A 26528-nucleotide genomic window follows, 5' to 3' on the forward strand; every position below is an offset into this window, starting at 1 on the left:
CTATTGATTTTTTTACTGTCTCCATAGTTTTGCCTTTTTCAGAATGACATACACAATTGTCTCTTCATATCTACAGGTTCTGCACCACCGATTCAACCAACTGTAAATTGAAAATATTTTTTAAAAAAGTTACGTTGTTGCTGATGTGTGCTATGTAGTTCGGCCTACCATGGTTGTGTCTGAACACGTACAGACTTTTCTTGTCGTTATTTCCTAAACAATACTATGTAATAACTATTTACATAGCATTTACATTATGTTAGGTATTGTAAGTAATCTAGAGATGATTTAAAGTATATGGGAGGATGTGCATAGATCATTTTATATAAGGAACTTGAGCATTTGCAGATTTTGGTATCCTAGTGGTATCCTGGAACCAATCCCCCATGGATACTGAGGGATGGCTGTAGTTGAAATCATACAGTGTGTAGCCTTTTCACATTGGTTTCTTTCACTTAGTAATATTCGTTGAAGTTTCCTCCTCATTTCCTTTTAGTGCCAAATAACATCCCACAGTTTATCCATTCACCTACTGAAGGCCATCTTGGTGGCTCTCAAGTTTTGGCAATTATGATAAAGCTGCTATAAACATTGGTGTGCAGGCTTTAGTGTGGACATAAGTTTTTAAACTCGTTTGGGTAAATACCAAGGAATGCAATTGCTGGATTAATTATATGCTAACAGTATGTTTAGTTTTGTAACAATCCGCAACTGCCTTCCAAAGTGGCTGTACCATTTTGCCTTCCCATCAGCAATGAACGAGAGCCCCTGTTGCTCCACATCTTCACCAGCATTTGGTGTTGTCAGTGGTCCAGAATTTTCCTAGTTTAATAGGTGGGTAGTGGTATCTCATTGTTTTAATTTGTGGTATCTCATTGTATTTATTTGATGAGCTGATGGAGAGTATATGCATATGCTTTTTTTCTATCTTTGTATCTCTTTGGTGAGGCATCTGTTAAGGTATTTGGCCCATTTTTTTTTTAATCAGGTTGATTTTTTTTTCTTATTACTGAGTTTTAAGAGGTCTGTGTATGTAATTTGAACGAAGTCCTTTGTCAGATATGTCTTTTGCAAATATTTTCTCCCAGTCTGTAGCTTGTCTTCTAATTTTCTTTCTTTCCTTTTTTTTAAGGAGGGCACAGCCCACAGTGCCCCGTGCGGGGATAGAACCAGCAACCTTGGTGTTACCAGCACCATGCTCTAACCAACTGAGCTAACTGGCCACCCCATCTTTTCTGATTTTCTTGACATGTCTTTTACAGAGTAAAATTTTAAAGTTCAATTTATCAATTCTTTTCTTTCATGGATTGTGCCTTTGTATTATATCTAAAAAGTGATTACTGGGGTGTCCGGTTAGCTCAGTTGGTTTGAGCATGGTGCTGGTAACACCAAGGTTGCTGGTTCAATCCCCACATAGGCCACTATGAGCTGCGCCATCCATAAAAAAAAAAAAAAAGAAGAAGAATTAAAAAATAAAAAGTGATTACCATACCCAAGGTCATCTAGGTTTTCTCCTGGATTTTTATAGTTTTCACTTTATATTTAGGTCTGTGATCCATTTTGAATTAATTTTTTGTGAAGGGTGTAAGATGTATCTAGATTAATTATTTTGCATGTGAATGTCCAGTTGTTACAGCACCATTTTTTGAAAAGACTTATCTTTTGCTCCATGTGTTGCCTTTTTCCTTTGTCCAAGATCAATTGCCTGTATTTATGTGGCTTTATTCTGAGCTCTCTATTCTTCTCCACCAATGCATTTGCCTATTTTGCAATACCACACTGACTTGATTACTGTAGTTTTATAGTAAGTCGTGAAGTTGGATAGTATTCATCGTCCAAATTTGTTTTCCTTAAATATTATGTTGGCTTTTCTGGGTCTTTTGCCTCTCCAAATGTACTTTAGAATCAGTTTTGCAACATCCACGAAATAACTTGCTGAGATTTTGATTGTGATTGCATTAAATCTATAAAGTTAGGAAAAACTTGACATATTGACAGTTTTGAGTCTTCCTATCCATGAATGTGGAATATCTCTCCATTTATTTAGTTCTTTGATTTCATTCATCAGAATGTTACAGTTTTTCGCATACAGATCTTATGCACATTTTGTTAGCTTTATAACTACGTATTTCATTTTGGGGGCATGCTAATGTAAGTGGTATTGTGTTTTAAATTCAAATTCTGCTTGTTCATTATTGGTATATAGGAAAGCAGTTGATGTGTTAACTTTGTATCCTGTAGCCTTGCTATAATTGCTTATTAGTTCCAAGAGTTTCTTTTTTTAATTGATTTTTTGGATTTTCTACATAGATAATCATGTCATCTGCAAACAAAGGCAGTTTTATTTCTTTCTTCCCAATCTATAACCGTCTTATTTTCTTGACTTGTTTTATTGAATTAACTAGAACTTCAAGTACAATGGTAAAAAGGAGTGGTGAGATGGGTCATCCTTGCCTTGTACCCAGTGTTAATGGAAAAGCTTTGATTTTTCACCATTGATGTCAGCTATACATTTTTATAGATACTCTGTATTAAGTAAAGGAAATTCCCCTGTATTCCTGTTTTACTGTTTTTATCATGAATAGGATATTTGTATTTTATTAAATGCTTTTACTGCATCTATTGAGATTTTTCTTAGTCTATTGATGTATGGATTACATTAATTGATTTTTTAAAAAAGTTTATTGGGGAATATTGGGCAATAGTGCGTTTCTCCAGGACCCATCAGCTCCAAGTCGTTGTCCTTCAGTCTAGTTGTGGAGGGCGCAGCTCAGCTCCAAGTCCAATCGGCCATTTCCAATTTTTAGTTGCAGGAGGCACAGCCCACCATCCCATGTGGGAATCGAACTGGCAGCCCGGCTATTGAGAGCTTGTTCTCTAACCAACTGAGCTATCCGGCCTCCCCATTAATTGATTTTTGAATGTTGAGCCAGCCTTGCAAAGCTGATATAAATCCCAGTTGGTCATGGTGTATAATCCTTCTCCATTGTTGGATTCAGTTTGCTATTTTTTTCTTTTTTCTTTTTTTTTGAGGATTTTTGCATCTGAGTTCATGAGATACGTTGGTCAGTAGTTTTCTTATAGTGCCTTTGATTTTTAGGGTAATATTGATTGGCCTCATAGAATGAGTTCGGAAGTATTCCTACTACTTCTGTTTTCTTTTTTCTTTTCTTTTTTTTTTTTTCTTTTTTTTAAGATTTTATTGGGGAAGGGGAACAGGACTTTGGCTTTTTCCAAGTCAAGTTGTTGTCCTTTCAATCTTAGTTGTGGAGGGTACAGCTCAGCTCCCAGCCCAGTTAGTTATAGGAGGCACAGTCCACCATCCCCTGCGGGAGTCGAGGAGTTGCACTGGCAACCTTGTGGTTGAGAGCCCACCGGCCCATGTGGGAACCGAACCGGCAGCCTTCGGAGTCAGGAGCACGGAGCTCCAACCACCTGAGCCACTGGGCCAGCCCCTACTTCTGTTTTCTGAATGAGATTGTTGAGAACTGATGCAATTTCTTAAATGTTTGGAAGTCACCAGTGAACCCATCTGGGTCCTGTGCTTTCTGTTTTGGAAAATAATTCATTGTTGATTCAATTTCTTTAATAAATACGGGCTCTTATTTAGATTGTTCCTTCTTTTGTGAGTTTTGGCAGTTTTTAAGGAATTTATTTCATCTAGGTTGTTGAAGTTGTTCATAGTATTTCTTTATTATCCTTTTAATGTTCATGGGATCTGTAGTGATGCTCCCTCTTTCACTTCTAATATTAGTGCTTTGTGTCCTCCCTCTTTTTTCCTGAGTTGGCCTGACCAGAGGCTTATTGATTTTTCTCAGTTGATTTCCTGTTCAATTTCATTGATTTCTGCTCTAATTTTTGTTACTTCTTTTCTTCTGCTTATTTTGGATTTAAATTGTTCTTTTTAGTTTCATAAGATAGAAGCTTAGATGATTTATTTTAGGTCTTTTCTAATATATGCATTCAATTATGTAAATTTCCCTCTAAGCACTGCTTTTACTACATCTCACAAAGTTGGTAAGTTGTATTTTAATTTTCATTTAGGTCAAAATGTTAAGTTTATCTTGATTTCATCATTGACCTATTTGTTTAGAAGTGTGTCGCTTAACTTCCATGTATTTTGGGGATTTTCCAGTTAAGTTTTCTGTTATTCTAATTTAATTCTGTTGTGGTCTGAGAGAAGACATTGTATGATTTCTGTTCCTATAAATTTGTTAGTGTTTTATGGCCCAGAATGTAGTCTATCTTAGTGAATGTTCCATGTGAGCTTGAGAAAAATGTGTATATTTCTGTTGTTTGGTGAAGTAGTCTATAGATGTCAGTTATAAGCATACCTTGGAGATATTGTGGGTTCAATTCCAGACCACCACAATAATGTGGATATTGCAATAAAATGAGTTACAATATTTTTTTTGGTTTTCCTGTGCATATAAATGTTATGTTTATACTATATTGTAGTCTGTTAAGTGTGCAATAGCATTATGTCTAAACGGCCTTAATTAAGAAATACTTTATTACTAAAAAAAGCTCTCTATCATATGAGTCTTTAGTGAGTTGTAATCTTTACTGATGGAAGGTCTTGCCTCGATGTTGATGACTGCTGACTGATGAAGGTGGTGGTTACTGAATGTTGGGGTGGCTGTGGCAATTTCTTAAAATAAGACAACAATGAAATTTGTTGCATTGACTCTTTCATGATGATTTCTCTGTAGCATGCAGTGTTGTTAAGGGGCATTTTACCCACAGTAGAACTTCTTTCCAAATTGGAGTCAATCCTCTCAAACCCTGCCACTGCTTTATCAACTAAGTTTATGTAATATTCTAAGTGCTTTGTTGTCATTTCAACAATCTTCACAGCATCTTCACCAGAAGTAGATTCCATCTCAAGAAACTACTTTCTTTGCTCATCCATAAGAAGTAACTCCTCATCTGTTCAAGTTTTATCCTGAGATTGTAGCAATTCAATCACATCTTCAGGCCTCACTTCGAATTCTAGTTTTCTTGCTCGTTTTACTACATCTGCAGCTACTTCTTCCTCAGTTTGGCTGTTTGGCACAAGAGGCCTAGCTTTCGGCCATGCCTTTCTCACTAAGCTTAGTCATTTCTAGCTTTTGATTTAAAGTGACAGATGTGCAACTCTTTCATTTGAACACTTAGAAGCCATTGTAGGGTTACCAATTGGCCTAATTTCAATTTTGTTGTGTTGGGAGGTCCAAGAAGAGTGAGAGATGTGGGAACAGCTGGTTGGTGGAATAGAACACATACAACATTTATAAAATAATTTTGCCATCTTATATGGTATGACTCATGCCCACCCTAAAATTACAATAGTAACATCAAAGATCATTGGTTACAGATCATCATAACAAATATAATAATAATGAAAAAGTTTGAAATATTGTGAGAATTACCAAAATGTGACACAGACATAAAATGAGACAACTGTTGTTGGAAAAATGGTGTCTAAATACTTGTTGGATGCAAGATTATCACAAACCTTCAATTTGTAAAAAACACAATATCTTCTAAGTGCAATGAAACGAGGTATGCCTATAGCTCCAATTGATTGATGGTGTTATTGAATTCATCTACTTCCTTACTGATTTTCTGCCTGCTGGATCAGTCCATTTCTGGTATAGCAGTCTCCAATCTATGGTAGTAGATTCATCTATTTCTTCTTGCAGTCTATTAATTTTTGCCTTACATAGTTTGACACTGTTGGTACATACATACATGTTAAGGATTGTTATGTCTTAGAGAACTGACCCCTTTAACATTATGTAATGTCCTTTTTTATCTCTAATAACTTTCCTTTGACATCTGCTTTGTCTGCAATTAGCATAGCTACTGCTTTTTATTGATTATTGTTAGTATGGTATGTCTTTATGCTTTTACTTTTAATCTATGTGTCTTTTCATTTAAAGTGGGTTTCTTGTAGACAACATATAGTTGGGTCTTGCTGTTTGACTCATTCTAACAGTCTTTCTTTTTTAATTAGTCCATTTAGATCATTATGTTCAAAATGATTATTGATATAATTGGATTAATGTCTACCATATTTGTTACTATTTTCTATTTGCTGCCTTTGTTCTTTGTTCCTGTTTTTGTCTTACACTATTTTTCTGCCTTTTGTTGTTTTAATTGAGCATTCTGTATGATTCCATTTTTTTCTTACTTTGCATTTTAGTTATATTTCATTTAAAAAATTTTTCAGTGGTTCCCTTAGAGTTTGCTGTATACATTTACAGCAATCTAAGTCTACTTTCAAGTAATACTGTACCACTTCACAGGTAGTCTAACACTAAACTTCCAACAATTCATCAATTTACAGTTTAGGTTTTCCTACCATGGCATTAGATCTTATGGTAGTTTCCACTTTTTTTTCTTTTAAGGAGCAGGCAGCTCACAGTGGCCCATGGGAGGATCGAACCGGCAACCTTGGTGCTGCTAGCACCACACTCCAACCCACTGAGCTATGTAACGACACCCCTCTAGTTTCCACTTTTGAGTGTCTGATAAGCCGTGATTGTTTAAAGTTTTTACTTTTTATTTTGAAATAATTTTACATGTAGGAAAATTGTAAGACTAGTACAAAGAATTCCCATATGCCCCTCACTTATTTCTGCAAATGTTAACATTTACCACAATTGCTTTACCATAGTCTCTCTCTTTCTTTCTATGTATATTAATATACACATATGCATATTTTTTTTTTTTTTCTGAACTATTTGAAAGTAAATACTCCACTGTCATACCCTCTTCCCTTTTTTAGGAACAGGACATTCTCTTAAATTACTACAGTGCAGTTATCAAAATCAGAAAATTAGCATTGATGTTGTATTATCTGATCTACAGACTTTATTTCAGTTTCACCGGTTGACCTGAAAATGTTCTTTATAGCAAAAGGATCATTTTTTGCATTTATTAGTCGTGTCTCTTTTGTTTCTTTTAATCTGGAATAGTTTTTCAGTCTCTCTCTGTCTTTCTTTACCTTGCTATACTTGAAATACACTGGACAGCTATTTTGTAGTTTGAGTTTGTTTGATGTTTCCTCATGATTAGATTCAAGTTGTGCATTTTTATAAGGAATGCAATAGAAGTGATCTTTTGTACTATTATTGATGAAATTGACTGATCACTTAGTTAAGATGATGTTTGACAGGTTAGTCTACTGAAAGGTACTATTTTTCCCTTGTAGTTAATTAATACATATTTTGTGGGAAAATGCTTTGAGACAATGTAAATATACTGTTTCTTACCAAATTGCACTCATTAGCTTCAGCTTGTCCTCATTTATTTGTTTTAGCATCCATTGATGGTGCATGCTTGAATCAGGTATTACTATAATGGGTCCCAAATGATGATTTTTTTCCAGTTTTATCTTTATACATGTATTATTTCACATTCTCCTAAGTATATGTTTTTTAAAAAATCTTTTTCTTCTTTCAGATATACCTAGAAACTCTAATTTTTGAGCCTTTCTGGGGTTCTGTACGTGAATAAGTTTGCTTCTGGTTTGTTTTCCTTGCTCCTCACAGGCATTTTCTCCCCTTGCCTTTACTGTACTAGTTAGGACGCTCACAACAAAGTTGAATAGAACTGTTTATAGCTTATTGCACGGGAAAAATTACAATGTTTGCTGAAGGTTTTTGCAGTTACTCTTTTTCAGGTTAAAGGAGTTCCCTTCAGTTCCTAGTTTGCTAAGAGTTTTTGTCTTGTGGATTATATTAATAACTTTCAAAATTTAACTCTTGCTTTTGGAATTAACCCTCTTTGATGGTAATATATTATTCTTCATCACTGGATTTGATTTGCTCATATTTGTATTTAGTGTTTTATATCTGTCTTCATGAGAGAGTGCTTGGTAATTTTTCTTCCTTGAATTTGATTGTCAAATTTGGGATGAGGTATTTTGATTTCATAAAATGAGATGCAAAGTGTTCCTTTTTTTGTTTTCTGGGAAAATTTACGTAAATTTGTTGCCATTTCTTAGAAGTTTGAAAGAAATTACTGGAGAAGCCTTCTGGGTCTGAATTTTTAATGGGAAGATTTATAATAATGAATTCCTTTTCTTTTATTGATACAGCAGTGTTGAAATCTTTTTTCTTTTGTCAGTTTTGTAATATTTATGCCTTCGTAGGCATTTAGGTTTGCTTTCTCTGCTCAGCTAAATCACTTCATACCCATCTATCAAATTCTCATCTTTCATTGAGTTAGTTATACAGGTGCTGTTTTCTCCTTTTCTGTGTTCTTTTGTTCTTATGGGTTTCTACTTCCCCTTCTCATCCTTTCATTTCTGTCATTTTGGTGGAGGGTATGGAGAAAAATGCATGTATTTAATTTGTGACACTTAACTGGGATCACTCAACATTTATCTTTCCTTCCTCTCAATTTTGTACGTGGGGTATAGTGGACATAATTTTCCACTCTCATTACGAACGCCAGCCACAACAGGATTTTGAAACGTGATAGTCTCAAGGACTTGAGGATTTTAAGTTTTTGTCCCTACTCCAAGTTACTGTTAATGTTTTAAAAATTTGTTTGCTTTTTAGATTATTTCCGCCGGCAGTTATTACTTTTGTTATTGTTATTGTTCTTTCATTTATTATTGTATAGGTTCTACTCTATCGATTAGGAAATCAAATGATTAGATTTGTTAGAATTGTGTGTGTAGAACCGCAGTTCTTTAGTACATAGAATAATCTCTCTTCACTTTTCACTGCCTACTGACGTTTTTGGTTAACTTGCCCTCTCTTGGTTTTCAGAGCTTTTCCCATGTCTGCTGTTTCTTAAAATTAACCAGCCTAAAACAATCTTTATGCCAAAGAGACATATTTTGAGGTGACAAATTCTGTTCCCCTGCAGCTTCTAGGCTACATATGTGTACGGCAGTATTGATTGAATAGTGGAGGCAATTGTGATGCAGTGGTATTTGTGTAATGCATTGCACTATGACTTTAAGATGGCTATGGCATTACTAGGGGATTGGAATTTTTCAGCTGCATTATAATCTTATGGGATCACTGTCATGTATGTGGTCTATCTTTGACTGAAACCTCATTATGTGGTGCATAACTGTGTGCTATAAATAAGACATCACTTTTGATGTTAAAACCTTGAACACCTGAGATAGTGATTATCAGGTTTCTCACTGTCAGTTGACTTCAGTGAGTTACCAAATCCAGTGTATACTGAAGGGAAGGGGAATTAAGTTTCATTACTTAGAGGAAAGAGTTTGTATATATATCATTTGGAATTCTTCTGTAAGGAAGACATGTCTTTTCTCCTCGTTTATTATTTAATTATTTATATCAGTATGGACGCCTGAGAATTTATTTTATTTTGGAAATTATCCAATACTGTTATTTAATTTTGCTAAAATTGTTCCACCTTTGTTTGGCTATTGGGAGGCTCTTTCAGATGAGCTCTTTTAACCTTTTGGCGTGCTCCCATGTTTTTTTAAAAGCACCTACTTGCTTCCTGCCACAAAAAAATATTCCAGGCTTATCTTGTATTTTTCCTGCTTCATCCCTCGAATAAGTCATTTCTCCTTGGAGCCCTGACTCCTTTTATTGGTGAATGGTATTTAGAAATCAAGAATTTGGTTGTAGGTGTGCTTGTTGCTACTGGAGTGTCACTGTTCCTAGACCTTCTCAGAGGATAAAACTTGAGTTTTGTATACTACAATAATATATCTACATATGCTTCTATGTGTACTACATAAGCATATCTACATATGCTTCTGTATCCATCCATCCATCCATCCATCCATCCATCCATCCGTATTTGTATCACATATGAGCTCATACTGATAATCTGTTACTCTAATGAACTCTGTTAATTCTGGCTTTCCTCTCTTGCTAATTTGTAACCTCTTTTTCTTACAGGGAGAAACTTTGCTCCCATTATCTATTTACTTATTTGTCCAACCCCAGTATACGTGTAAAGATTTGCTCATGATGACTTATTTCCTCCTGTTTAATGATATTTTTTATTGTGAACTCATTCTTTGAAACTTTTTTTAAGGCTTGAATTGGAATTTTATATTTTTTAAGAGAATATTTCTATTTGATTTTGTTAGTCATTTAATGTTTTGCTTTTAATATATTTTTTTTAATTTTGGTAAGATATACATAACATAAGATTTACCATTTTAACCATTTTTCAGTGTGCACTTTTGGATTGGCATTAAGTATGTACATAATGTTATGCAGTTATTGCCACTATCCATTTCCAGAACTTTTTCATCATCCCAAACAAAAACTGTACCCATTAAAAAACAATTCTCTATTCTCTTCTCCTTTAGCTCCTGCTATTCTACTTTCTGTTTCTGACTTTGTATATTCTAGGTACTTCATATAAGTGGAATCATACAGTATTTGGCTTTCTGTGTCTGGCTTATTTCACTCAGAATAATGTTTTCAGGGTTCATCCATGTTGTAGCATGTATCAGAATTTCATTTCTTTATGGATGAATAATATTCCTGTGTGTGTGTGTGTGTGTGTGTGTGTGTGCGCGCGCACAGAGAGCATTTTGTTTATCCATTCATCTGTTGATGGACATTTGGGTTATTTGCACCTTTTGGCTATTGTGAATAATGGTGCTGTGAAACTTGGCGTACAGGTGTCAGAGTCTATGCCTTCACTTCTTTGGGGTATATACTTAGAAGTGGGATTGATGGATCATTGGGTAATTCTGTGTTTAACTTTTTGAGAAACTGCCTAACTTTTCCCATAGTAAGTGCAGTATTTTACATTCCCACCAGCAATGCATAAGACTTCCAGTTTCTCCACATCCTTGTCAACACTTATTATTTTCTGTTTTTTAAAATAATAAGAGCCATCCTAATGGGTGTGAAGCAGTAACTCATTGTAGTTTTGTTTTGCACTTCCGTAATGTCTAGTGATACCAAGCATCCTTTCTTATGAGACTTTTTAAAACAATGGGCTTCTCTGGGCCATGTAGGGTATGACACTTCTGGTTTCAAACCTGAGTAATTGTGAGTTTATAGTTAGGAATTCCCTAACCATAGGGTGGATATACTTTGTCTTCAGTTCAATCCAATAACCCAGAACCAAGGACAAGACATCATAATTATTCCTCCTGTTGATTTCTTTAGCGAGTTTCTTTTCTTCCTACTTTACCCAATCAAGGTGTTGCCCTGCAAGTGTTCTGGTCTTCAGTCTGACCTCTCATCTTGCTGGGGCCCCAAACTAGATCTTCTTAAAGCCCAGACTTCAGGTCATCGGGGTTTTGTCACCTGGTTCCAAATGACAACTTCAGAATTTCATTTATCTCTCCATGTTCCAACTCTCCAGTTGTTTATGGCTTCAGCGGATTTCAGCCATGCACTTACAACATTTTTTAAACTCGTGATGAGCAAGTTTGGTGTTCTGATTTAGAGAGTTTTGTTGTTGTTGTTGTTGACAACATCAAGGTTACCATATTGTCAACACAGGATTTCATTTGTTTCTCTTTAAAAGGCAGAGATGAAAGAAGCAAAGGAAAGGCTAATGGTCTGGGTATGGTTTTATAAATAAGGCAGGCAAACTGATAGGCACTGATTTCTAGAATCAGTCATGAAATATGGAGATACAATGTTGATTTTTATATATTTCATACCATATTCATGTGTGCCCCCCCACCTCATTTTTATTATACCTAATTTGAGCCTCTTTCTTTAGCAGACACACATGGACAACTGTAAATTAGCAAAAACAATTTTTTTCTTTTTGCGAAAACAAATTTTAATTTGTTTTTTTTTCTCTTTAGAGGAAATAAAATGTTTATAACATAATCAAAAGGCAAGCAAATCTAGATTAAACAGCTTGGGGAATGCTCAATTTTATTTTGTATTGAATAGTTCTATTAATAAATGCTTATCTCAGTTTGTTTTTATTTCAGCTTTGACTAGATCAGAATCTAAGAGAGATGGAGGTTTTAAAAATAATTGGAGCTTTGATCATGGAGAAGAAAGTGAAGGAGATACAGATAAAGAGTAAGAATTTTTTTTCCCTCAGATATTTTATAAAAATGAGACTTCATTAGGAGAACAATTTATTTTCCATGGAAATATTTTAAAGAGTATGGTATTCTTAAAATATTGAACTCTTTTACAGTAGTATTAAGGAAAAAGCAATCCTTTATTGGTAAATAATTTTGCTGTTACATTTCTTCATTTTTTGAAATGTATAAAATATGTGCATGTAACCTTATTAAAAATCAACCATACTACAGAAGATTTCCAACTAAAGAAATTGTTCTTTGAAAAAAATATATATATAGCACTGTATTCATATTTGAGTAGATTAAATGGTGGATTTGAAAAGCCTCCATTTATCATGAATAAGTGAACCCAGATTAAGTCCCTTGAATTTTGTATGAAAGTTTATGTATGTCCTATAATATCCTTCTTGTCAGTTGCAAACCCCCTCCACTACCACACCCATCTTAGATCAGATTCCCGCCAGAGAAAGCAGAAACACTGTAAATGATAAACATAGTTGCTGACCCAGACAGAAGTTAAGCAAAGTGTTCATTACGCTTTGTTAATGCTTAGAAGTACTTTTGTGTAAAATTTTAAATAATAGAACCTTTTGCATGTTGTGAGATTTGTATTACAAATTCAGCATTGCTATTAGTTTCTTGGTTTATTGATCTGGTTTTCCCCTGGCCAGAACAAACAGCAAATTCAGAGAAATACAAATATGTACACTAAGTTCTACCAAAACTATAAATACGTTTTAGAAATTTTACACAAGAAGTCATTCAGAATATATTGGCTAAATATTGTAGGTGCTTCACTTCTGTCTGGGCAACAGCTCCATTCATCATTACTACTTTATGTGCCTTCACCTATGAGATGTTGAACTGAAGTTTTATTTGAAGGAGAACTTAGAGCTGGTAAGTTTCTCACTTAAAATTGATATTTTATGGTCTTATTTCTTTTTTTCCTTTTTATTTCTGATTATTTCCTAATTTAAAATATTTTTGTTACATTTAGTATTTATGTAGTTTTGAAAAATTGGAATTAAACCTGAAATTGAGTAGGAAGTATACCATTTTTAAAACATTTTGTAAAATGTTTGGAAGGAGAGAATTATTAACGTTAAAATGCTGAGACGTATATAAACAGTAATGAAACAAACATTTTACATTTTTATTATCGTTAGGCACGATTTTACTAAAAATAGCTTAGAGTTGTCTTCACAAGGGTATATTTTGAGTTTCTTTGTGAGAAGATTTGTCATGGATATGTGAAAAATTTGTCTTTTCAGGTGCTCCCTGTTTGTATGTTTCATTTATGAATTGTACTCTTTGGTTCGTCCTTATAAGTGGATCCTCAAGTGGATGCTTTTTGAACATGTTGAGATTAATATGAACTGTTTGTTAATGTGTCCATCTGGTCATTTAGAATCTCAGGCCAATGAGTCTTAGTGAAGGGTTGATATTTCCTTCAAAGTGGTAGAGGTATAACTATTTTACTATGGTAATACCATTGGAATTACTTTCCATTAGTTAAGGTCTTCATACCAGTTTATTTCTTCTCTAATTGTTTCATTGTCCTTTTCCCCTAATTTTAAATCCAAGAAAGATAGTAAAAATGAGTGACCATATATGAAATCCATCGTTAAGAAAACAAATATTAATGTGTTCATTTATGGCAGGGATCAACAAACGATGACCCACAGGCCCAATCTAGACCATCACTGGATTTTGTTAATAGGTTTATTGGAACAGCCACACTTACAATGTATGACTGCTTTTCAGACTACAGTGGCAAAGATGAGTAGTTGCTATAGAGGCCACATGGCCTGCAAAGTTTAAAATATTTACTCTGTGTCCCTTTACAGAAAACGTTTGCTGATCCCTGAATTATTAGGTGTGCAGAAGATAAAACTTCTGAATCTGAAAACTAATGCATGGGTTGTAATTTTCACTTAAGGTTTGTTCCCCCTTATTTTCTATGTAGTGAGGCAAATCTACTCAGTGTAGATGAAGATGAGGATTCTGGAACCTCAAAAGGAAAAAAGGCAAGTGTTGCTTTTTTAAATTTTAAAAAATTTTAGGTTATGTACTAAAACCAAATAATTCAAAAGATGTTTATATTTTTTTAATTCTAAGTCCCACTCACTTCCCCACCCCAGAGGCAAATGGTGATCCCAGTTTCTTGTTTTTCCCATCAGAGAGATGTTATGTGTTAAAATGAAAACGTATTGTCTCACCCCCTTACACTTACACAATTGCTAGCATCCTTTACACACCTTTTCTAATCTTACTTTCAAAAACTAATATATCTGGAGACCATCGATAAGAATATATTAAAAGCACTCTCATTCTTTTTAATGAATGCATAGTATTCCATTTTATGTTGTACTATTATCCAGTACCACCACGTTTATTGTGTTATCCATTTCCCCCCCCCTAAAATAATGTTGAATGAATTAGCCTTCTATAGGGTTTATTTTGCACACGTACAAGTATATCTATAGGATGAATTCCTATAAGTAGACCTGCGGTATTAGGACAGATACATTTCTAATTTTGTTATACCTGATTTACACTTTTATCAGCAATGTCTGAGTGTGCCTGTTTTCTCATACTTCTGTTAGTGTTACCAACCTTTGGACCTTTGCCAGTGTAAAATAGTATATCAGGGTAGTCTTAACATACATTTCTTTTATTATGAGTGAGACTGAACACATTTCATATGTGTAGTCCATTTATTTCTTTTCTAATAGTTGTCATTTAGTATCCTTTGCACATTTTTTAATTTGGTCTTTATAATATTGATTCACAGGAATTCTGTTTATATTGAGTCTAAAATATACATTTTTTCATATTTTGAGATCTCTGAAATCTATCTAGATGCATATTATAATGATGGCATGAGATAGTTCAATTAAAAACATTTCTTTGCATATTAGTGCATATAACAATGCATCTTATAAGAGTTTCTTAGGTTTGACAAAATACTTTTGTAGAAACTGGTCAGTTCTTGTGATACTAGTTGCTAATACTGTAAATCAGTTTTTTTCACTAGTCTTTTTTCTTTGCTTTTGGTGGTTATTGCCTTGGAGAAAATGTATTCTTATGTTGTGAAATGTATCAGTCTTTTTCTTTTATGGCTTTTGGGTTTAGTGTCTTGGTTCCTAATGATGTTAACTTATTTACTTTGTCCTTCTAGATGCATTAAGTAATTTCACAATACCAGTCCAAATATAATTACTAATAAAATGACTTTAAAATTTTTTATTCTCCTTGTTTCTTTGTTGTGGTGTTTAGTGGCACCCCAAGGTATATCCCTCTAGAAATGTATATTTAAATTACTATGTTGAAATTATTCCTGGTTGGTAATTCCACCAGCTGGATGAAAGCTAGGGGTTTTTTTGTTTGTTTGTTTGTTTTCTTTTTAGACTTTTTTTAATTTTGAGAAATTGCTTTTTTTTAAAATGATTTAATTTGTTTCATAACTATGGAAAAATATTTACATGGTTCTAAAGTCAAAAGAAAGTTTTTATTCACAGAATCCTAGCTTTTGTCTTGATTCCTTCTATCCCTTTCTCTTTTACCTATAGGCAGCCTGTTTTAAAATTATGTGCTTTAGCCTTCCATGTTTTTTTTTTTTTTTTTAATTATAAGACTATACCACACTTCTTAGAGAAGGTAGTCACACTGTTCAGTACCTTGATTTATTTTCATTCACCATATTTTGCCGTGTGTAATGCACACCCATGTTTTTATTCCAAACTTTCAGTGAAGAAAATCTTTCGTTTTGATTTTTTAATTCAAATTTTTATTTGTTTACATTTAGGTACTTGTTTTTTGTATTATAAAATAACTTTGGCATTTATTTTTTAACATATTACAGTACAAGAAATTTTATGTAACAAATAATTGCAAAATACAGGAACAGATAAAAAGGACAATAAATTTTATGTACTGGTAACAAATTTACTATATTTACACATCATAGAAGGCCAAGAACTCTTCGTAGTGGCAAGTTCTTCATAAGTTCAACAAAACTGATGATCGTATTACAGGGTATTATTTTGCTTATGGGTATCATTATTGATTTCTAGAGTTACACTTTTAACTCGTAAACATAAATAAAAGAATTAAAAACATTTATATAGATACGGAATTAGTACTACCCATGTATAATGCGCATCTTATTTTTCCCTCACAAATTTGGGCAAAAAGTATGCATTATACACGGCAAAATATAGTAACAGTGTAATCTGTAGATCAATCTACAGTAGAGTAGATCTTTATCTCTTTTAGTGCTCCATAGTATTCCAGGTAATGGATGTAGCATAGATATTCAGTTGATCTCCTATTGGGTTTTTTCCCATCTTTTGCTTTTATATGTAATGCTTTTAATAAAGCCTTGTGCTTATGTCTTTTCATATCTGTACCAGTATAGTTGTGGGATAGAGTCCTAGAATTGTAGCTGCTATTTCAGAGGGTAAATTTACAGATAATTTTGCTAGATATTGCCAAATGACTTATTCATAGGGGTTAGCACTTGCCATTCCGCTAATATATGAGTGTTCCTATTTCCTGTAACCTTGGGGAGTTTATGGTCAAATTTGAATTTTTGCCAAGCTGACATAGCACCCTCTTCACATAGTTCCTGTACTCACCATTGAATAATTTTTTATGAACTTTAAAATTTACTCCCCCTCCATTTTTGTAGGGGTGTATTATTTTTCCATATCTCTATTTTGTCATAATTTAGGGAATTTATAGAATTTGTAGTTTTTCTCTTAGTACTCTAAAGTTTCTTTATAAACTTACGCACACTGAAAAATTATAAGGTTTTTCACATTGCAGTTTTCTCAAGCTTTTATTTTACATCTCGATTCCTCAGGGTACTACTGTTTAGATATTCTTCAGGGGGACAAAAACAGTGAACTTCATGGGGAAAAAATAAAAGGTGTTTTCCATTACTAACTTCTATGACATTGGTCTTCAATTCTTTTTTTTTTTTTTTTTTTGCTTGCAGATGTCCTTAATTAAAAAAAAAGTACATGCCCTGTTACACATTGTAAAGGATGTGAAATGTTGATATTTTACAAAGTCTGTTTTCGTTTTTCATTTTAAATATACATATTAATTTGTATTTTCATGGCAGTCATTTCACTTCAGAATTCTAAGGCAGAAAAATATGGCCTTGGTTTTGACTTGAATTTGTTACCTCATTGTAATATGGCACAGCAGATTTCAGTCTTTTTTTTTTTTTAGACATATGCTTTCTTTGAGTTGTTCTCACTTGATTTTTCCTTGGAGTAGTGCTTTCTTTTAAAAAAAAAATAATTAGAGTAGAATATACAAAGTTCATAAATGCAAATTTTCATCACTTTTGTTTTTCCATTTTGCAGCATAGCTGAGTTAAGAAAATCCTACTGTGGCCCAGAATACCCAGTTTTCTAACCCATGGTTTACTTTTAACAGAAATATATGTAAAACAGGGAAATATATGAAGCTCTACTACTATTTTATGTGCCAAAAGAGATTCTAGATGCTAATATTTCAAATTGTTCCTTTCAGGAGGTTTTTAGATTCTTAGTACAGTAGGTGAGAATTATGTCTTTGTTTTATAATGTGGGACAAGGTCTATTGCAAAATGGGAGATGGGCAAGGAGATGTTGTATAATGCCTTTTTTAAATAGATAGGCTTTAAAGTAAATCAGTTTTTTAAAGAAAGTGTAAAAATGGAGATTGAGGATTTAGGAGTTGATTTCTTTAAGCTGTCCATGCCTTTGTATGCTTTTAGAAAATCCATGTGTCTCCTATGGGTTTATATATCCCTGGATTTTTAATGGTTTATGGGCAATATATAGGTCCATATGGATTACTGATTTAAACTAATATCGCTCTTTTTCTCCATTTGAAAATGAGCATGGAATTAAAAGAAAGACCTCATTTTTGTTCAACGTGTCTTAATATTCTTCCTCTTCTCTTTCACAGAATAACCTCTTTACATTTGGGCTTCTGCCCTTTCGTTGTACCTCCTTAGAGTGCATGTCTTTCATTACTTCTGAAAAAACTCAAGCTATTTGTGAATATTGCCTTTCCACATTCTTTTTGGAACTCTTAGTAGATATAAGACAATCATTTTTAAAAATGTTTTTTAACATGTGTATATATGTGTATATATATATGTATGTATATATGAAAGGATAAAAGACAGAGAAAGAAATTATCCCTTTATCATATTCTAGGTAATTCCTTCAGTTCTAGCTTTCAATTCACTCATTTTTTTTTAAAAGTCTTAATCCTTTTTGATTTAATTGATAAATAAGTACAGGAGAACTGCTGTGAAATCACTGGCAATGTGGTAAACTTTAAACTGAAATATATGTAAAACAAGGAAAGATAGGAAGCCCTACTATTTTATGTGCCAAATGAGATTCTAGACACTATTTCAAATTGTTCCTTTCAGGAGGTTTTTAGACTCTTAATACAGTAGGTGAGAATTATGTACTGTAGGTCAGAAATTAATTGATAAATAAGTACAAGAGAACTGCTGTTAAACCACTGGCAAGGTCGTAAACATGGAAGAATTTATTTCAACTTGACTCACTTATTATATTTCTTGGAATGGGAATATATACATTTTTCACCAAAAAATGCGTAGCACTTTAATTTTACAATTACCCTATTTGCAGAAACTTGAAAATCATTCTAATTAAATGAAAAAAGAATACAAAAAATTTTTATTCTCTTACGATTTAAAATACATTCAAAATAACATTTTACAACTGCCAAAACCTTTAACCAAAAATTGGAAACTTCAGTCTCATAAGCTTAACAAAAGGGCACATCCTGATTAAATTATCTTGATTATTAACACTGAAACATACAGTGGCTCCTAAAACAAGGCAGACTAGCAACTGGGACAGTTTACCCTTCTGGGCACTCATAGCTTTGTCCTTCATTATTATTTTTATTTCTTTTGTTCAAACACAGACAATTGCTCCAACTTTAAAGGAAGTTTAAATGGATTTTGGGCATTTAATATTGGTGACGCTTGCTAAGATTTAAGAACTCCAACAGTGAGAAACAGAAAATTACCTACAATTAAAATTATCCTAAAGGAATTCCTACTACACAATATAATTTGGTATTCAACATTAATAGTGTTTTTGAATTACATGATATTTTTTCACAAACATGGCAACTCATTAAATATCTGATAAACACTTTACAATCACAATAAGGATTGAGAGCCTAAGTCCAAAGAGAATCATGTGATTCATTTACGATAACATTGCAAGACAAGTCTCAGGCATAGTCAAGATTGGGGATGCAGTCTGTTGGTTCCCATGCTTTAAAGTGGTGCTCATTTACATTGGCATCATCTTATTAAGATATGGTCCTATAGTTCCAAAATCCAGGGAGTGGACACAGTGAAATGGACTCTTGCTTTACAAACTATTAGTTAAATGTACTTATAAAACAAAAAAGTCTTCAAAAAGGTCAAAAGGGGTACAGTTATTTTATCTCCCTTACTCCAGGTAATTCTGTTAAAAAGATACGAAATGAAGTCCAATTTTAATTTGTAAAGTTTGGTGTAAAAGCAAATGCATTGAAATCCAGTAATGTTTAGCTTTCATCTAAATTAACAAAACAACTATTCATTTTGGTGAGTTTTCACAAGCTGTACTCTTGACCTGAAGAATCACTTTTTTTTTTTATACCCAGGGGATGGAGTGGTCTTTGTAGGGGATGGGGACGCAGTACCAGGTGAGTCAGTCCCTCCATCGGAAGTACTTGGGGACAAGGCCAGATAGGGAACTTTCTTCCAAGGAGTCCTCCTCTTCCAAATAAGGGAAGTTTCTTTCCTCCAAGGAATCCTCCTCCTCCAAATCCTTTCTTCCTTAACTTCACTTTATTTTCATTTTCATCTTCTGGTGACCTTTTCTTGGATTCTGGACAAGCTTTAGCTATTTTATGTGCTTCCAATACAATATCTGATTCTCTCACACTTTTTATTTCTGTTCCAGGAGACTTTCTCTCAGACACATTACATTTCCGTTGCTCGCTTTACTTCAGCTTGTATTGGACCCAAGTTACCATTTTCAGGCACAGCTCCTTCTACATTTCTGTTCAAATTAATAGTCTGGAAGCCCCTATAACTGAAAGCTCTTGTTCCTCCTTGCTCTTGCTAACGAAGGACTCTCTCTGTAAGGCCTCATGGAACCATAAGTAGCGACTTCGTGGATGGTTTCATGGTGCTGGAGCTGAAGGCTAGAATTTGATTCACGAAGACGGCTATGCTGAACCACAGAAGTTGCTGGATTGGTGTTAGGTGTAGCACAGGGAGATGTGCTCAGATCACACTGATCCAGTAATTTTAGTAGTTCTTCTTCAGTGGGACCACCTATATCCTTATCTTCATTTTTGTTAACCATATCCATGGCAGTGGTCAGATTTGAATGCTGCCATTTGTATGGCCTGTGAATAAGTAGTGCCTTAGCCTTCAACCCATTCTACTGGACCCCTCACATTCTCTCACTGTAAATGAGAATATTGTAGTATAGTCAACAACTTGGATCTTACATAGCCTTTTCCCAGTAGAGGAGAGTTTTACAAACAGCTTGTTAGAGATGGAACAACTTTCTGAATAAACACCTGTTGATCATCTCGCTCTCCAAAAGGTCCTGTGTCGTTTCCAGAGGAATAGCTTCTATGATTTTCTGTCTCCTCCAGAGAAAGTATCTTCGGTGAACTGTAAAAGTCTAAAAAAGCTGAGGGCCTGACGCAACTGTCTATCGGTGCTCCACAATAACTCATACTGCTCCAGAGTTCATACCATAGGCATTCTCAACCCAGTTACCACTGACACTTGTTTTGGGTGTGAGGTAAACAGTCAAAGCAGTAATAGCATTATTGGAAGGATCATCGTAAAGTCCAGTTACAAGAAGATCATTATCTTCATTCGCAAAGGAAACTTCTGCATTTCTACGCACTATATTGATCTGTTGTTCCATCCTTGTAGAAGGAATGACCCAGCAGTGTCATAACTAGTTATAGGAACAATATCTTGAACCTGCCAGTACTGAGTGACAGCATTCCACAGTCCCACCTTCCCTGTATGACTTAAGGCCACCAACTGGTTACCGATAAAGAAGAGAGCATCTACAGGAACACCAAAGCTGAACACTCCAATTTCACTTCCTCCATCTTGAACACTCCATAAGATGATGCTACTGAGGCAACAGCAACCATTATGTCTTTGTCTCCATGTGGACCTCCGACCACTTTTGCATTTAAAGCTACTCATTCAGTCCAATCCAAATATGGGATTGTAAACACTTGCTACCATCCTTAAGAGTCTTTGATTCTATAACACACAACAAAATGGGCATATGCAGCTACAATCCAGTTGTGATGGCCACCTACTATTAGCACCTTTCATGGATCTACAGGAAATTCTAGCCTAACAGTCTCTTCTCCATTTCCAGAGAGGACAGTTTGGGCACCATTTACCCCAGCTTCACCTTCTGTAGAATTTAGTCCATTCATAGAATCAGCAGAGGATCAGTTGTGTTGTTTGAAAAAGGACACTGCCTCAAGATAAATGCTCCAATTCACATAAGAGAAGGCTTACTAATGGAGTGATTGCTAATTTACTAATGAAAATTTTGTATCATGCCTGAGAACATTAATACTCCCCTTAAGCCTAGTTCTTTTGTCTGGAGTAAATTTAAAATGAGTGTAAATGCTGCTGAATCTGTATCAATAAATATAGCACCAGTTTCATCTTGAAGGGTTGAAATTCTTCCATTCAGCAAACTGGAAAGAAAAGAATCTGCAGTCCACCTAGAGTTTGTTTTGAGGTACTAACTCTGGTCCCTCTACGTTCAGCTTCAGGATCTCGTCATTTCCGACCACCGCCATGGTGAAGCTGCTACCGCAGTACCCTCCCGCCATCTTCTCGGGTGCGCACACAGCCCTCCTGCCCCACCTGGCCGCAGCCAGTGCGCTGAACCTCCCCAACCTTCCTGCAGCCTGTGGGGGCTGTCTCGCCTTGCCTCCTCCCTTTCACTTTGTACGTCCTGGCTTCCACCTCTCTTGGACCTGGCCTCTCCTGGGCATTGCCACCCCAATTCACTTTTATCTGCCATTTAATCTATCCATTGTTTTTTAAAAAACATTTCAATGACATTTATCATTTGTAGAACTTCTATTGGTTCTCTTTCAATAATTTATAGTCTAGTTCTTTACTGTTTCCATTTTGTTTTTAAGAATTGAAATGCTTTTAATGTACATTTTTAATGTCTCTAATGATCAACTTAATAGATTCTTTTAGGTTGTCATATCTGAAAGTTCTTAGGTACTAAATTTCTCGCATACTTGGTTTTGGTCAGATTGACTATGTGATGTGTGATAAGTTTGGGTGGAAAATACCACATGTTGATAATTTTTGCACACTTAGCAGTCCCAGTAAAATATTCAGGTGGCAAATATGTATTGAGTACAGGGTTCTAGATGCTAGGGAGCAACACAGACAAGTTTCTTGTTCTTACAGAGCTTAATTTCTAGTAACTGGCTATGCTAGCCAGTCACTTAATGATTAATGTTATGATATAGTGGTTGGCAAACCAAGGCTCATAGGCCAAATCCGGCCCACAACCTATGGTCTATAAACTAGAATAGGAATAGTTTTTACAGTTTTTGAATGGTTAAAAAAAATCAGAACAATACTATTTCATGACATGTTAAAATTATATGAAACTCAAAGTTTTGTCCATATTGGAAAAGCTGTGCTCATTTGTTTATGTATTGTCTATGACTGCTTTTGTGCTACAGCAACAGATTTAAATTATTTGGACAGAATTGAGTAGTTTTGATAGAGACTGTATGACCCATAAAGCCTGAAATATTTGCTATCTGACCCTTTAGAGAAAGAGTATGGTGATTCCCTGTACTGTTGTTTATACTGTGTAAATGTGTCATATATAGATTGCTATCAAGTGAGAGAAACGTATAGCATTTGGATGGGTGGTATATTAGAGTAGTTAATCAGACAATATTCTATGCCTGCTAATTGCCCACTTTATAGGATGGCTGTGAGAATTATGAGACTGTAATCCATATAGTGCATGACACTAGCAAGTCTTCCATAAATAGCAACATTTAGCCTTATTAAATGCAGTATTATTGAATCTTTGTAAACTGGGTTTCTTTTGCTAATTATAATGTGTTTATAGTTGCTTATCTGACATCAGTAAGGCCCATGTTTATAATTGGTTTTGTAACAACATGATTATTTTGTGTGAATCCATCTGTACACAGTAGTTTTCCCAATGTTGTGCTTGTATTAGCTGGAAAACTCTTAGGTTGCTAAAGAGGGGATCAGAGGGGAGGAAAACCTCCAGACTGAATATATCATCTTGACTCGAATAGTAGTAGTGCTCTAATCTGTGAGACAGCCATAAATGGCTCAGTTTTTACTTATTTACACCTTATTTCCCCGAAAGATTTGATGTAGATTACCAAGAGCACAAATAAAATAAAAATTGTTTCTTAGGCAGAGAGGTAGATGTGCCAGGCATGCAAAATTATTTTTATGTTGTATTTTAATTAAACAGCTCTAAATTTTCTAGCAGCTGGAATTTTGTCCTATAGGTGTATAATTGTGTTAGAGGAGAATCTTTTACAAATTTACATCCTGTGATTCTCCTATGGAGTGATCTCGCCTCCCCCGCACCCCTTGCCCCCAACTATCTTCTAAATATAACATGTTAGGGAACCTTGTCTAAGGGAATTTGACAATATATGTTTTTCATGAGATATGGTTATCTGACAAATCTAGAAGTATTGGTTGACTTGTTGCTGATTGAAGTGGTTGATCCTAGTAACCTATAGGCAACAGAATTGGGAAATTTAAGAATTTGGCTTGTACAGATCTTGCTTTAATGATGGGCTTTAGGTTGTCATTCGCTAGGCCCAAATGTGTTCTCAGAAAGAAAATTTGAAAATGTATGAGCACTTAATCAGAAATACGGTTAGATTAGCTGAGTTATGTGCCTATATAACAGGGTGAGATAATTTTAGTTTAAACAATTCTTAAGGGGAAGGATTAAGTTTCTGCATTTATGTAAAGGAACTTTAAGTATAGTTCCCTTATTTTTGGATATGTTCTATATCCTAATGTATTTGAGTCTTTTTTTGAATAACATTGTTTCTTTTTGCCTCTTGTAAAGAATTAGTATTTATATTTCTACAAATAACACTATAAAAATTTCTCATGCACTGTAATAGGGAAAAGCATAGGCTTTGGAGTTAGATCAGTCTTTTTCAAATCCATTTAACTAGTTTGGAGCAGTTACTTTGCTTTTTAAGCTCAGTGATCTTTATTTAGTTTGAATTTCAATAAAGTTTAAATCACAGATGGTAAGGAGATTTTGTTGAGAAAAAAGAACTGAAGTGGGAAATTTAACATGTTAGTCCTGTGTCATTCAGTAGTGTCAAGTAATTGACTTGATGTTTCCGGTGCTGAATCCCAGTCTGAAGAATTACTGAAATGTATAAAATATGGAGATTAAGTGAGATATTGAATATAAAGTAATTAGCATAATGCCTACGCATAGGAAACACTGAATAAATATTAGTTGTAATTACCTATATAGAGGAATGAAATTATATGATCAGTCTTTAATGGAGAATTTTTCCTTCCAAGATTCTTAACATGATGTGTATCAGAATCAACTAGATCCATGGCTCCCCAACATGAGTGTACATCAGATCAGAATCACTTGGAAGATTATATAAACAGATTGCCGGACCCCACTCTCAGAGTTTATGATTTAGGTCTGAGTGGGGCCTGATAATTTGCGTTTTAAAGTGTTTCCAAGTGATGCTGATGCTGCGGATCAAGCAACCACACTTGAAGAACCATGGACAGGGCATTTAAAAAAAATATGGGAATAGGCCTCGATCATGGTGACTGGATAGGCCTAATTTTTCTTGGCTGAGTGCAGCTTAATGACCAATTGTTTATGATAAAATAATTTGTGGGTTTTTTAATTGAAGATATATGTGCTTGTAATTGAGCGGGATCTAATAGTTACTGAATTCCTATCTGCCCATTCCAGGGCTAGGCAATTTGAGTATTTCTTTGTTAATGTGTGAAATAACCTCAAGGATTACAAGGAAAGTTATGTGTCTAGAAAGAGACAACAGGTCTGTTTGATTCCTAAATCATTATCTTTCCACAATTACATGATGTTTTCTGTGCAAAAAGGGTTACCAAATGCAGAATTGGTTGTAGTCGCCTACTAATGGAAATGAAAGAGTGTGATAACCTCATAATTTTTATCCCCTATAATTCTGTTCCCTATTTTCAGCTGTTTCTCTTGGTTTTGATTGCACTTCTTATTTCTTTATGAGCTAGTTTATGAATGGTAGATATTGATATGAAAAATCAGAGATAATTTGAGGCCTAGTGTAATGCGGGGACTCTGCTCCCGCTCCCCGCACAAGAATGCAGGACATGGTGAGACCAGGAACACCTACGGAGCCATGGATGGGGGGAGTTCATACCACTATATTCTTGCTGGCGGCTGGTTGAGACACAAAAGCAAATATCCACCAGTACCCCAGTGAGGGGTCTTCCTGCACCCCAATCTCACTGGCGGCCGGGCGAGACACAGGAAGTAGGATCCACATGATCCGCCATGTAATCCCCTTGCTAACCACACTTGTTAGCCGCAGTCCGCAGTCTACTTCTCTGCCGAAACACCCAACCCCTTGCTAGCGTAGCCATGGCAGTTATATCAGTGGCTAATGGCTAACTGGTCACAGCTGATGGCCATCTATTACTTGAGCCAGCACCTTTCCACGTGAGGACGAGAGCCTGGAAACTGCTCTCTGGGCCTCTGTCCCTACAAAGGCCTTCTGTACTACTTGATAGATCTTGAACTTGACTTTTTGTCTCCTTAGCTCCCTGAATCTGTTGGAAATTCATCTTAGTTCCTTAGCTCTCAGCTGCATCTACTGGAATCAAAAGGTGCCTTAAAGAAAAATAGGAATCTGGGCTTAGACTTTTGAGTTTTCTTGTCCCTGATGTTCAATTCTTAATTCTTTATGCCTTGGTAGCCCTCAAATTCCTGAAACAGATATTTTTCTTTTTAATTTGTAGTTTGTCCATCTTTTCTTGTTGTTTTCAGAGAGTGGAGGGAAGATTGATATGCATTACCTGATATGCCATTACCAGAAGGAGTCTGAAGTACATGGCTGTAAAAGATTAGGAAGTAAAGAAATGTCTCAAGGAAGAGAAAGTGACAAGCAGCATGTCCAAAATAGGTCTTTTTGTAATTATGTAATGTAGATACGCCTAAAAACAAGAATCGTGCTGGTATCATGAACTCTCTCCTTAGGACTATTTCGGTGTGAGGTATTTTTTTAGGGAATTGTTAGGTTTCTATAGACGTAATTGGGAAAAAAGCAAGTTGCTATCTTCTTATGACTATATTTTCTTGTAAAAGAGTAAAAACTAAAATAAAATATTAGA

General features: G+C 34.8%; 1 protein-coding gene and 1 pseudogene across 6 annotated transcripts in view; one reads left to right on the forward strand and one right to left on the reverse strand.

Moving 5' to 3' along the window:
• Window positions 1–26528, forward strand: part of SENP6 (SUMO specific peptidase 6) — a 100069-nt gene that overhangs the window by 12853 nt on the left and 60688 nt on the right. For 3 of the 6 annotated variants that reach the window (XM_019729596.2, XM_019729599.2, XM_019729598.2), the window contains exons 2-3: window positions 11906–11999; window positions 13974–14034. The exons of 1 other annotated variant lie outside the window; for it this stretch is intronic. In XM_019729596.2, coding sequence (XP_019585155.2) covers window positions 11906–11999; window positions 13974–14034 — 155 coding nt within the window. Of the gene's footprint in view, window positions 1–11905; window positions 12000–12796; window positions 12905–13973; window positions 14035–19711; window positions 19754–26528 lie in introns of those variants that run through there. 2 more of the 6 variants (XM_019729600.2, XM_074333215.1) reach the window with 2 other exon arrangements.
• LOC109446307 (BTB/POZ domain-containing protein KCTD3) lies at window positions 19589–21943 on the reverse strand (annotated as a pseudogene).

This window comes from Rhinolophus sinicus, linkage group LG05 (genome assembly GCF_036562045.2).
Source record: "Rhinolophus sinicus isolate RSC01 linkage group LG05, ASM3656204v1, whole genome shotgun sequence".
NCBI lineage: Eukaryota > Metazoa > Chordata > Mammalia > Chiroptera > Rhinolophidae > Rhinolophus > Rhinolophus sinicus.